The sequence below is a fragment of the Pipistrellus hanaki genome (genome assembly GCF_964339955.1).
Source record: "Pipistrellus hanaki genome assembly, chromosome: 4".
Classification (NCBI taxonomy): domain Eukaryota; kingdom Metazoa; phylum Chordata; class Mammalia; order Chiroptera; family Vespertilionidae; genus Pipistrellus; species Pipistrellus hanaki.
The window spans coordinates 94,949,336-94,962,070 of record NC_140506.1 but is presented as its reverse complement, the minus strand read 5'-3'; the positions used below and the strand labels follow the sequence as shown (position 1 = coordinate 94,962,070).

General features: G+C 42.9%; 2 protein-coding genes across 8 annotated transcripts in view; both read left to right on the top strand.

Annotated features, from left to right (window-relative positions):
- LOC311622128 (acyl-coenzyme A synthetase ACSM1, mitochondrial-like) overlaps nucleotides 1-12,735 on the top strand; it is a 93,715-nt gene that overhangs the window by 55,939 nt on the left and 25,041 nt on the right. The gene's annotated exons all lie outside the window — the stretch shown is intronic.
- LOC311622127 (acyl-coenzyme A synthetase ACSM1, mitochondrial-like) overlaps nucleotides 1-12,735 on the top strand; it is a 40,420-nt gene that overhangs the window by 2,644 nt on the left and 25,041 nt on the right. Inside the window, exons 1-4 of one of the 3 annotated variants that reach the window (XM_084882939.1) lie at nucleotides 1,487-1,586; nucleotides 1,884-2,124; nucleotides 7,412-7,622; nucleotides 12,396-12,603. In XM_084882939.1, the coding sequence (XP_084739065.1) occupies nucleotides 1,933-2,124; nucleotides 7,412-7,622; nucleotides 12,396-12,603 (611 nt within the window). In that variant the 5' untranslated portion in view covers nucleotides 1,487-1,586; nucleotides 1,884-1,932. Of the gene's footprint in view, nucleotides 1-1,486; nucleotides 1,587-1,883; nucleotides 2,125-7,411; nucleotides 7,623-12,395; nucleotides 12,604-12,735 lie in introns of those variants that run through there. The other 2 variants (XM_084882940.1, XM_084882941.1) reach the window with 2 other exon arrangements.

Sequence of the window (12,735 nt, the reverse complement as noted above, 5' to 3'; positions counted from 1 at the left end):
TGTAGCAATAAATATCACTATAGTAATTCATGGTGAGCCGAGGCCGGTTTGGCTCAATGGATAGAGCGTCGCTTGGGGACTGAAAGGTCCGGGGTTCGATGCCGGTCAAGGGCATGTACCTTGGTTGCGGGCATATCCCCAGTAGGGAGTGTGCAAGAGGCAGCTGGTCTATGACTCTCTCACATCGATGTTTCTAACTCTCTATCTCTCTCCCTTCCTCTCTGTACAAAATCAATAAAAATATTTTTAAAAAAAGTAATTCATGGTGAGATATATCAATATCAACTCGGATTAGATATACATACAGCTATCGATGTCGATATAGGTATAGATATGATAAAGCTACAGACAGTGACAGCAAATGTTGGCATCATTATAGATATAGATATTGACCGTTATAAAGACAGATATACATGAAAATAGACATGGACATGTAAGTATACATATCCCCATGTTTAGCCTTCTTAATGTATCAATGCAGAAGCTGGACGCTGTGGTGTCTGCTCAGCATGTTATCCCTGTTCCTTCTCATTAGGTGCTAGTTCCAAAGCTCAAGCAGCCAGGATTTTGAAGCCTGATTGTTCAATGAGTTTCCCCAGAGAGAGTGTTTGTTAGCAGAAACCCCCAGACCTGGATTATTCATCTGAGCTGAGTCTGTGTTCACATGCTTTACACAGGATGTCATCCAGTCACTACTCCAGGTGTTGCTAATATTTCCATAATGTAGAGAGAGGTTAAGAAATTTGCCCAAAGCTGTGTTGGTGAGGAGTGAGGGGCTGGCATTTGAACATGTGCCACTTTGCTCCTCAGGGCACGCTCTCAGCTCCCACAGCCCTCCCACAGTCCTTTCACATGATGAAGATTAAATCAGAATTTCAAACACATTTACAGATGATAGTGCCAAAGTCATTTATTTGCTGTTTGGTTAAGAGTGGGGTATTGGATAGCTAGGTCTGCTGTTACAAAGAGCCACAGCCTGGGGGGTTAAACCTCAGGAATTCACTTCTCACAGCTCAGGAGGCAAGAAGTCTGAGATCAAGGTGTCAGCAGGTGGGTCTCTTCTTGGGCTTAGCTTTGGGCTTGAAGTTGTCCATCTTCATGTTCACACGGCATTCTCCTTCTGTGTCTGTGTCCTGATCTCTTCTTATAAGAACAGTTATATCCGATTAGGGTCTACCTACTGACTCATTTTAAATTAATTACCTCTTTAAAGAGTCTTCCTTCAGCCTTCGCTGGTGTGCTCAGTGGTTACAGTGTTAGAAAGAGTGCCTTTACCCACTTTGGTAACAAGCACAGACTCAAACACACACACACACACACACACACACACACACACACACAAACACACACACACACACACACACACACACACACACACATTTGAGAAAGGGATAAAGGGATTGTGGGCAGCTCAGCCTGGATTAAAAAATCGTAAGGCATGTTTGTTCAACCCTGGACCAATGAACTTTGGACAGCAGCTGGGATCATCTAACAATATAACAGCTCCCATGAGAATGGCACAGTTGGCCTCGGCAGGAAGAGAGGTGTTAGAGCCCGGCTAGCATGGAGAACAGGACTTTCAAATGGTGAGTTTCCCAAAAAGGGGCTGGTCCCATGGATGCCAACTTGAGCTTAACTCCCAGGGGGTGAGAGAGAAGGAGAAGACCCTCAGGAAGGTGTACCAACCCCATCTAGCAGCTATGATCCCTCTTTGCCTGTGGTTCCTGAGCTGGGAAGAGAAATTCTAAATCCTAAGGCACTAAGTTGTGCCTCCAAATACTGGTCAGCTGAAACCACACTCCAGCCATGAACCAGAAATGTGCCTCATCTTGTGGAGGAAAGCCCTGTTCCACTGCTGACCTAGCAGCCATCTCTTCCCGAAGCAGGTGGTGACTGAGAAGTGCGTGCCTGCCTCCTGAGGACTGCTCCGCCATGCAGTGGCTGATGAGGCTCCGGGTCCTTTGGGGCACCCACAAATCCTGCCACGCCTTCCAGCCATCCCTTTGGCACTTGAGCTCCCAGTCTGTATCAGCAACTGGCGCCCCGCGATGGAATGACCATGACACACCTGAGAAATTTAACTTTGCAAGTGATGTCGTGGACTACTGGACTCAAATGGAGAAGGTGAGGAGGAACCTGTGATGGGGGGTGGTTATACGCATGATCTCTCTGGCTTATCTTGTTTCTCGGAGGCTGATGGCACAGACCCAATACAGTGTCATAGGAAAAGTGTATATTTTGGGGTTCAATTCTCAATTCTCATGTTGGCCACTTCTGCACTTCTCTGAGCCTCATTGGTTTTATCTGTGAAATGGGGACAAACTCCCTTAAGAAATACGACAGCAGGTAAAAGCATCTGGTACAGTCAGATAATTGGGACCAAATGCAAAGTTCTAACTACAAGGTCAGCAACTTGATGTTCACCTGAATTCTGACCTTCCACTAAGGGTGAGCCTCACTGGAATTTATCTCATCAAAGTTGGGCTCAACTTCAGGCTGCACAGAGGGAAGGGACAGGCCCCTTGCTGGTGCACCTGTGCACTGACAGGTAGAGCTCAGTCAGGAGTCCTCCTGTGAGGAGAGGAAGGCCAGCTGCAGGCCTGGCTACCAAAGACAACAGGGGTTTGAATTGGGGTCTGTCCAGAGAAACCAGCCCCTCAGCCTCTAGAATTTACAGGTCTCTTCAGAAGACACCAAGTTCTTGAAATGGAAAGGGGAGCCGTGATGTGTACCCCAGGGGGTGGGGTGGACAATGGGAGGTGTTCCAGCTACTAAGTCCCAGCTGATGATGATCACAGTGTAAAAAGTTACCCAACATTATCTTTGTAGAAAGAGAGAATTCACTGGCAATGCAGCCAGAGAGTTGATGGAATTTTTAAGTTTCCAATGAATTTAACATATGCATTCACGTGCTAGTGTTCAAGGCCTATATATGCCTTTCATGGGGCTTCTTCCTCCTTTCTTTTTCCTTTCTCTGAATTTTAATAATAACTCCCAGGAAAATAGAGCCTTGGTTATGAAGAACATTCTTTATATGCTATGTCAAGCACTTTGCTTTTAATGTTTAAATTAGATGGACAGTTTTATGATCCCCATTTCCTAGATGAGAAAACTGAGATTCCAAGAGTTTTAAATAACGTACGGAAATTAGTTACCTAAGTAGAGGAGCAGAATTTGGGTCTAGGCTTTCTAATTCTAAAATCCATTTATTAACCTGTTCCCATGATTGGATGATGCCAAAACATCTCTTGATTTGGTGAAGAACTTTGGGACCGTGAGATGGCCTGGAGAAGGAGGAGGTAGAGAGGAGAGAATGAGCAATCACTTTTTATTGCATTTATCTTCATAAAATTCTAATAATTAGAATCTAATTCATTAGTTCACACATCCACCCAGGGAGATAACCACCAAATAAATAGGGTTCCCCATGAAATACTGTTCTTGTTGGGTTTTACATCATTGTTATCAGTCACTGTCAAGTCATCCATATCTCCCAATTTTCACACGCACACCTCATTCCATACATTTTCATTCTCATAATAATTCTGACCTGTCTGTTTCACTTTTCCAATTGCCTTAACCATGATCAGTGTCTCTAGTGATGTGGGGTGTCTGACACAAAGAAGTTTCTCAACAAACATTTGTGAAGTAAATTAATTTTGAAACCTGCCTAACAATCTGTAGATCTTGGTGCTGCTCCTATTAAAGACTGTGCAGAGGGCATGCCACTGGGGTCCACTTTACTTCCTGAACCTCCCTTTAAACAAATTTCCCTTAAGTTAGAAATCCAAAATTTTTATGTGCCCCCTTCTTTTTATTTTAAATACTAGAGGCTCTGTGCACAAAATTCATGCACTGATAGGGTTCTAGTGGCTGCTGCTGCCACCGGTCGGGGCCTCCCTCCCTTGCCCAGGTTGGTCCCACCTCCTGGTTGAACTCTTTTAGGAACTCCCAGTTGAGAGGACAACTTGCATACTGTGCTCATATTATATAGAATGTTTTATTGATTTCAGAGAGGAAGGGTGAGGTAGAGAGAGATAGAACCATCAATAATGAGGGAGAATCATTGATTGTCTGCTTCCTTTACACCCCAAACAGCAACCTGGATATGTGCACTGACTGGAAATTGAACCGTGACCTTCTGGTTCATAGGTTGACACTCAATCACTGAGCTACAAGGGCACAAGAGAACTCAGAATGTGTTCTCTTCTGAGTGTGTGTGTGTGTGTGTGTGTGTGTGTGTGTGTTGGCAAAGAATTCATTATAAAACAAAAGGAAGTGCTTCATGGCACTGGCTAGGTAAGTCAGTTGGTGAGATTGTTATCCTGGATAGGTTTTGGATTTGATCCCTGATCAGGTCACATACAAGAATCAACCAATGAATGCATAAATAAGAAAAACACCAAAGTTGACCTCTCTCTCTCTCTCCCCCCCTCTTTCTAAACCAATCAATAAATAAAAAGTTTTTAAATACTGAAGCTAGCTTTTTCTACAAGCAATAAACTCACACATGTGGGAGTTTTGTTCATTTTATTGTGAGTTGGATGCCTTTATTTATTCATTTATTTCTTAATCCTTATCCAAGAATTAATTTGATTTTTTAAAAGAAAGGGGAAAGGTGGAAGAGGTGGATGGATGGGGGAAAGAGCGAGAACATGGATTTGAGAGAGACATTTTCGTTGGTGGCCTACTACAGGTACCCTGACAGGGCCAGGTATGAACCTGCATCCAAGGTACATGCCCTTATCTTTGAATTGAACTTGCCACCCTTTGGTCTAAGGGCCAATGCTCTAATTGCTGAGCCAAACCGGCCAGAGCTTTATTTTTTCAATAATTATTAAAGATTTCCAATTACAATTAACATACAATGTTATATTCATAAGTTAAATAAATGTCTAATCATTAGGTTGTACACCTGAAACTGAGGTCTAGACTATTCCTATCACCCCAAAAACCTTTCTTTTGTCCTATCTCAGCCAATCCCCTCCCACCCCCACCCTTAGCCCCAGGCAACCATTGACCTGCTCTTGCATCCTTTTATGTCTGGTTTCTTTTACTCAGTGTAATGTTTTTGTTCATAATTTTTATCTTTACCTTTTTCTTTATCTTCCTCTTATTAAAGATAAGCATTTTATATAATACTGGTTTGGTGGTGATGAACTCCTTTAGTTTTTTTTTTAATCTGTGAAGCAATTTATCTGACCTTCAATTCTAAATGATAGCTTTGTTGGGTGGAGTAATGTTGGTTGTAGGTTCTTGCTATTCATCACTCTGAATATTTCTTGCCACTCCCTTCTGGCCTTCATAGTTTCTGTTAAGAAATCAGCTGACAGTACTATAGGTACTCACTTGTAGGTAACTAACTGTTTTTCTCTTGCTGCTTTCAAGATTCTCTCTTTGTCTTTTGCCCTTGGCATTTTAATTATGATGTGTCTTGCTGTGTTCCTCTTTGGATTCCTTTTGTTTGGGGTTCTCTGTGCTTCCTGGACTTGCAAGTCTATTTCTTTCACCAAGTAGGGTAAGTTTTCTGTCATTTTCTTCAAATAGGTTTTCAACATCCTGCTCTCTCTCTTCTTCTGGCATCCCCATAATTCTGACGTTGGTACACTTGAAGTTGTCCCAGAGGCTCCTTACACTATCTTCATATTTTTGGATCATTTTTTTTCTTTTTCAGTTTGGTGTTTTTTGCTTCTTTGTATTTCAAGTCTTTGACTTGATTCTTGGGATCCTCTAATCTGCTGTTGGATCTCTGTATGTTATTCTTCATTTCAGTCGTGTATGATTAATTTCTAGTTGGTCCTTTTTCATATCCTTGGGGGGTGGGGGTCTCACTAAATTTCTTGTAGGTTTATAGAAGATTCTTGATTAACCTTATAACCATGATTTTGAACTATATACCCAGTAAATTTGCTATCCTTCATTTTTTTCATTTGTGACCTCTTTCTTTGTCTCTGCAGTTTGGCTGCTTCCCTGTGTTGATAGAGTGGCTTTGTGTGTTAGGTGTTCTATAGGGCCCAGTGGCTCAACCTCCCCAATTACCTGAGGTGGACATGCTTGGTGCACTGCTTTGTGGGCTGTGTGCACTGTCTTGTTGTAATCTTGATTGTTGTTGGGATCATTGGGAAGAATTGACCTCCAGGCCAGTTGGCTGTAAGAACCAGTTGTGTCTATAATGAGAGAACTTCAGTGCTGGATACACCATGACTTATTTCAGTGGGGCTTTGGCACTCACCCAGTCTAGCCCCTGACTGTGTCTCTTTTGGATGTGAAGTACTGTAATCTGGATGGGCTCACTCTGACGACTGGGTATACTGGATACAGTGGCAAAGTCAGCAACTGCCTGAGGCCATGCAGCAGGAGTTACAGAGAGATCTGCAGATTCTTCCTCTTTGGGGCTTGGAGGTGACAGATGAGGCCCACATGTGAAGCAATGTAAGCTGCTATGGAGCGTTGGGTCTTCTTTTGGAAACTCTGGAGCTCTCTGACCCAGCTGCAGTTTGTTAGGTTTTAGATTGCCATTCATATGCAAAAGCCTCTGGGCACAGCTTGGATGAGGTTGTAAATTGGGTGGGGCAGGGTCTCAGGGAATCACCACGGGGAGCAAACAGCAATGGCTGCCTATCAGCCCTGCCTGAAGAGGCTCCTGTGTTTCTGTGTCCTGTGGCACCATGAAGGAATAATGATTACTGGAAGCACCTCTGAGAGAAAGCAGCCCTCGAGTTCCAGCCTGATGCCAGACAGTCCAGTTTCTCTCTGTATGAGTCCCCAGAGTCTCACCCAGAACTGGAGTTCAGAGCAGTGGGGAGCATGTATCTCCCTCCTAATTGAAAATGACAACACTTAAGCAGTCACCAACTCCTTTCATGCAGGCCTCTATACCTCCACATTTCCACACCTCTGTACCTCCTACCGGACTCAATGCACTTTTCTCTTTCCTTCTAGTTATAGAATTTCCACTCAGCCAGCCTTTCTGTGGTTCTAGATGATATTCCTTTTGTCTTTTAGTTGTAGTTTTGATGTAGTTGAGTGCCGCAGCAAGTCCAGGTGTTTACCTATGGCGCCATCTTCGTAATTTTATTGTCCCCACTTCGTAGATGAGAATGCTGGGAGACAAAGAGGATTGCACTGTCTGCATGGAACTAAGACATGTGGGGATGGATAAGTCTTCAGTTGGAAACATGAAGCTATTCATAATCTTATGTGACTTGGGAGGAGATGGCCATAGTAGACCAGAAGAAGTTGGCTGGATCACAGCACACCCTAACTTTCCTTGACTCTTTAAATGGTTTAAAATGGGTGTTAGTTCCTGTGCTATGCTCAAACTGGAACGTGCCTATGACAGGGGGTTGGGGAAATAAGTGCCCTTTTCCTCTGAAGCAGGAAATAACACATGGTGTATGATCTTGACCAGGAATTCAAAAGAGGCCCCAACCCAGCCCTGTGGTGGGTGAACAGCCAAGGAGACGAAGTGAAGTGGAGTTTCAGAGAGCTGACAGACTTCACCTGCCGTGCAGCCAATGTCTTCACACAGACCTGTGGCCTGCAGCAGGGAGACCGTCTCGCCTTGATTCTGCCTCGAGTGCCTGAGTGGTGGCTGGTGACCATGGGCTGCATGCGAACAGGTCAGTGACTCAGAGAGGCCCTTAGAGACCTTAGGGATGTCCTAGAGCCAACTGGTCGAGGAACACTAGATGCTTTCTCTTCCCCTACAACTTTCTTATTCACAGTCTTTCTCTTTCTCCGACTCCCTCACATATTTTTACCCCTTGTTCCTTAGTCTCTCCCTCACCCTCACTTATGTTCAAATGCAATCTCTCTCTCTCTCTCTCTCTCTCTCTCTCTCTCTCTCTCTCTCTCTCTTTCTTACACACACACACACACACACACACACACACACACACACTTTCTCTCCCCTTTTTAATTATTGATTAAAGTAGTATTACATATGTGTTCTTATCTTCTTACCCCCCCTTCCCCACAAGCCCCAAGCTCATGCCTTCACTGCCCTGGTGTCTATGTCCATTGGTTATGCTTATATGCATTCATACAAGTCCTTTGGTTCATTTCTGCTTCTTACCCGTACCCTCCCCTAACTTCCCTCTGAGGATTGATAGTCTGATGGATGCTTCTCTGTCTCTGGATCTGTTTTTGTTCATCAGTTTATGTTGTTCATTAATTCCTTAAGTGAGTAAGATCATGTGATATTTATCTTCCTCTGACTTGTTTCACTTAGCAAAATGCTGTCCGGGTCCATCCATGCTGTTGCAATTTTTAAGAGTTCCTTCTTTTTTAAAAAATATTTTATTGATTTTTGTACAGGGAGGAAGGGAGAGAGACAGAGAGTTAGAAACATCATGAGAGAGTCATCGATCAGCTGCCTCCTGCACACCCCCCACTGGGGATATGCCTGCAACCAAGGTACATGCCCTTGACCGGAATCGAGCCCAGGGCCCTTCAGTCCCCAAGCCGATGCTCCATCCATTGAGCCAAACCGGTCCCGGCAAGAGTTCCTTCTTATTTATGGCAGCATAGCATTCCATTGTGTAGATGTGCCACCAGTTTTTAATCCACTCAACTGGTGATGGGCACTTAAGTTGTTTCCAAATCTTAGCTGTTGTAAATTGTGCTGCTATATAGGGGTGCATATATCCTTTCTGATGGGTATTTCTGATTTCTTGGGATATATTCTTAGAAGTGGGAATACTAGATCAAATGGAAGCTCCGCTTCTAATTTTTTAAGGAAACTCCATACTGTTTTTCCACCAGTCTGCATTCCTACTAGCATAGAAGATGGGTTCATTTTTCTCTGCATCCTAGATAGCAGTCATTTGTTGATTTGTTGATGATAGCCATTCTGACAGTTGTGAGATGGTATTTCATTGTCATTTTGATTTGCATTCTTGGATGATTAATGACTTTGAGCATGTTTTCATATGTCTCTTGGCTCTCTGTATGTCCTCTTTTGAAAAGTGTTTATTTAGGTCCTTTGCCAATTTTTGGATTGGATTGTTGATCTTTCTTTTGTTAAATTGTATGAGTTCCCTCTAAATTTTGGAGATTAAACCCTTATTGAATATAACATTGACAAATACATTCTCCCAAGCAGTGGGATTTCTTGTTGTTTTGTTGATGGTTCCTTTTGTTGTGCAGAAGCTTTTTATTTTGATGTAATCCCATTTGTTTAGTTTCTCCTTAGTGTCCATTGCCCTCGGAGTTGTATTGGTAAAGATATTGCTACCACATAAGTATGATATTTTGCTGTCTATGGATTTTTCTAAGATTTTTATGATTTCTCATATTATATTTAAGTTCTTTATCCATTTTGTGTTTATTTTTGTATATGGTGGAATTTGGTGACCTAGTTTCATTTTTTTGCATGTAAATAAAAACAGGCCTGTCCAATTTTATAAATACCATTTATTGAACAGACTGTCTTGATGCCACTTACTTTTTCTTGCACAGTCTCAGACATTGTTGCTTTTTTTGAAATTCATCAACTGTTAACCTTTTGCCGTATTGCAGCTCCCCACTGAGTTAGTAAAGAATCAGTTGCAGGCATTTTGACACCCATAAAGAGCATGTAAATACCCATAAACCCTGGATCCCAGACATTTCCTTCACATCAGATGTCTTCAAACAAGAAGTCTGACATTGGTACAGTATATGGTACCTGATAACTATCCATAGTCAACGTTTCCCAATTGCCTTAATAATGTCCTTGACAGCCTGTTCTTTCTTTAAGTCCAAAATCCAATTGAAGATCATGCATTGCATTTAGTTGTCATGTCTTCTCCGTCTCCTGTAACCTAGAATGGTTCTCTAGCCTTTTCCACATGGCAATGATATTTTGAAGTGTCTAAGCCAGTTGCTTTGCAGGCATTACACACAAATGTGTATTTCTGTCTCTTGCTTCATGATTATATTCATCTTAAAACATCTTAGCAGGAGTGCTGGGAGGACAGTGTTGTGTCTTTGTCAGTGCACCACATGAGGGGTCTATGTACAATAGTTGTTTTGTCTTCCAACAGTGATACTGATTATCTCGTTAGAGGGGTGGTGGTCAACTGTGTCAAAGCACCTTTTCTCTTCCTGACCAGTAAGAATAACACTTATAAAACTAGTGACTATCCTGCTCCCCTACTGACTTTCACCCCATGGTTTGAGTGTTCACTGTTGATTCTTGACTGAGTTGAATATTATGATGGTGATTTACATGAGGATATTCTTTTTATATCAATCCTTCTACTATCATTAATTAGCATTCTTCTGTAGAGACTTTCCTTTCCATTTCAATTACTTATCTATTTATCTATCTATCTATCTATCCATCCTCTATCTATCTATCTATCTATCTATCTATCTACTTATCTATCTAATTTAGAATCAGTATGGGACTCGTGGATTTTTTTAATCACTTCAGTTGAATCACATGTTCACACAACAGTCTGTTCATGTTCTTGTTTATATTGTATATTCTATCTCTTTTTCCCCTCATAAAATAGTGGATTAATCCATCTCGTTCCTTTGGAATCAAATGTTATTGGTAACAGCAGAGGGAGCATAAAGAAGCCATGAGACTTGTAGAACTAAGAGATGACTCATGAACCGAAACCCGTTTGGTTCAGTGGATAGAGCGTCGGTCGGTCTGTGGACTGAAGGGTCCCAGGTTTTATTCTAGTCAAGGGCATGTACATTGATTGTGGGCACATTCCTTGGTAGGGGGTGTGCAGGAGGCAGCTGGTTGATGTTTCTCTCTCATTTATGTTTCTAGCTCTCTATCCCTCTCTCCTCGTCTCTGTAAAAAATCAATAAAATATATTAAAAAAAGAAAAAGAAAGAAAAGAGAGATGACCCATGAGAACCCCAAGACATGAGCTGAGCCCTTTAGGAAAAGCATAAATAAAGAGGAGTAGAAAAATAGAAAGGGAATTCCAAGAATGGGCTGAACACATACATGCAAAGTGTTAGAGTCAAGAGTTGCCTATGTGAATGGCCATTTTGAAATAGAGACTAGAGGGAGAAAGGTGGAGCATGGGCAGTGTCTTCAATGTCAGAATAGGAAGCATGGCGTTTTCCTGGAGAGAGGACACAGGTGTCAGGGAAGAGAATTGAAGGTGAACTTGGTGGGCAGGCAGGCTAAATGGCCATCTCAGAAGTGATTAAAGAAAATTGAGTTTATTTAAGAGAAACGGGATCAAAGGTGGGATACCCAAAGGGAAGGGTTGTACAGCTCTGAGCCAAGGGGATGATGATGTGCCCAGGAGCAGGAGTTTCATTCTTATATGCTGTCACGGGGGACTCTCTTGTCATCAGTGGGTTTGGGGCTGAGCTGGTGGGCCTGAAATGGGGATGGAATGAAGGTGTGCCACTGGGTGTCTTCAGGACAGTTTCACTTCCTTACATGGTCTGATTTCTGGTGTCCAGCCAGCATTTCCTTGTCTTTGTTCTCCTTTGGTGAGATGATTACAAATCACTGTCAAGGATTTTATTGCTTTCTAGTCCTAACAGCAGTAAATGTGGGGAGAAAATCAATGCTCTGTGGAATTTACAGAGATTATAATATGAAAGTTCCAGGGCAAGGCATCTATCTGGTGAGGAGATTAGAATCAGATAGGTGCACACAAATACTTGAACTAATTATTGATGACAGCTTATGAAAAGGAGGGAATGTAGGGGAGTTCAAGGGACAAAGTGGTTAATTTGGACATGAGGGATGAAGGAAAGAAGGGATTCCCAATGACACAGGGATGAGAGAAGGGGGTGGAGGATAAAACTGGGGGCTGGAATGTAATTATTTCTGATGTCAGAGATTCTGTCCTCCTTGCATCTGTGCTCCTAGGTCCTATGCAGACTCTCGCAAAATAGGATCCACCTGTCTACTGGCTGCACCCATTTAGAGTAGAAAGGTTTAGGGCAAGTGTTTCAAATTATAATGTGCGTGGGAATTATTTGGAGGTCCTGCATTTTAGCAGGTTTTGGCCCTGCTGCCTTGGCTCAGTGGTTGCACATTGACCTATGAACCAGGAGGTCATGGTTGAAAGCATAAATATTTAAAACATAAAAGCAAAAATTTGAAGTTAGAGCACAAGCCCAGGTGCAGACTAGATCTCCAGTGTGGGGCGTGCAGGAGGCAGCCAATCAATGACTCTCATCACTGATGTTTCTATCTCTCTCTCCCTCTCCCTTCTTCTCTGAAATCAATGAAAATTTATTATAAACAAAAATTTTAAAAATGCAGGTTCTGATTGGGTAGGATTGGGTGTGGTGTGTTGGTGCTGGCACTGCGGGCCTTTGTGTAGCAAGGGGCTAAGGGATTTCTATTCAGATCAGACAGGCCCGAAGCCAATGGTTATGAAAGAGAAAATGAAACAAAAAATTTCTTTTTTCATCCCCAGGCATTATCTTCATACCAGGGACAACCCAGATGCAGGCCAAGGACATTCTTTACCGACTGAAGGAGTCTAATGCCAATAGCATCGTGACCACAGATGCCCTTGCCCCGGTTGTGGACTCTGTGGCTTCTCAGTGTCCCGCTCTGAAAACCAAGCTCCTGGTGTCTGACCGCAGGCGTGAGGGGTGGCTGGACTTCCGATCTCTGATTAAGTGAGTTTCGGGTCTGATGGAGGTGCTCTCTGAGGAATGGTGGGAGAAGACCATGTACACCCAAGTGCTGTCGACAGACAGCTGGTGGTGGTAGGAAGCTCACCAGGCCTGACTCCTGAAACCTCTTCCCAG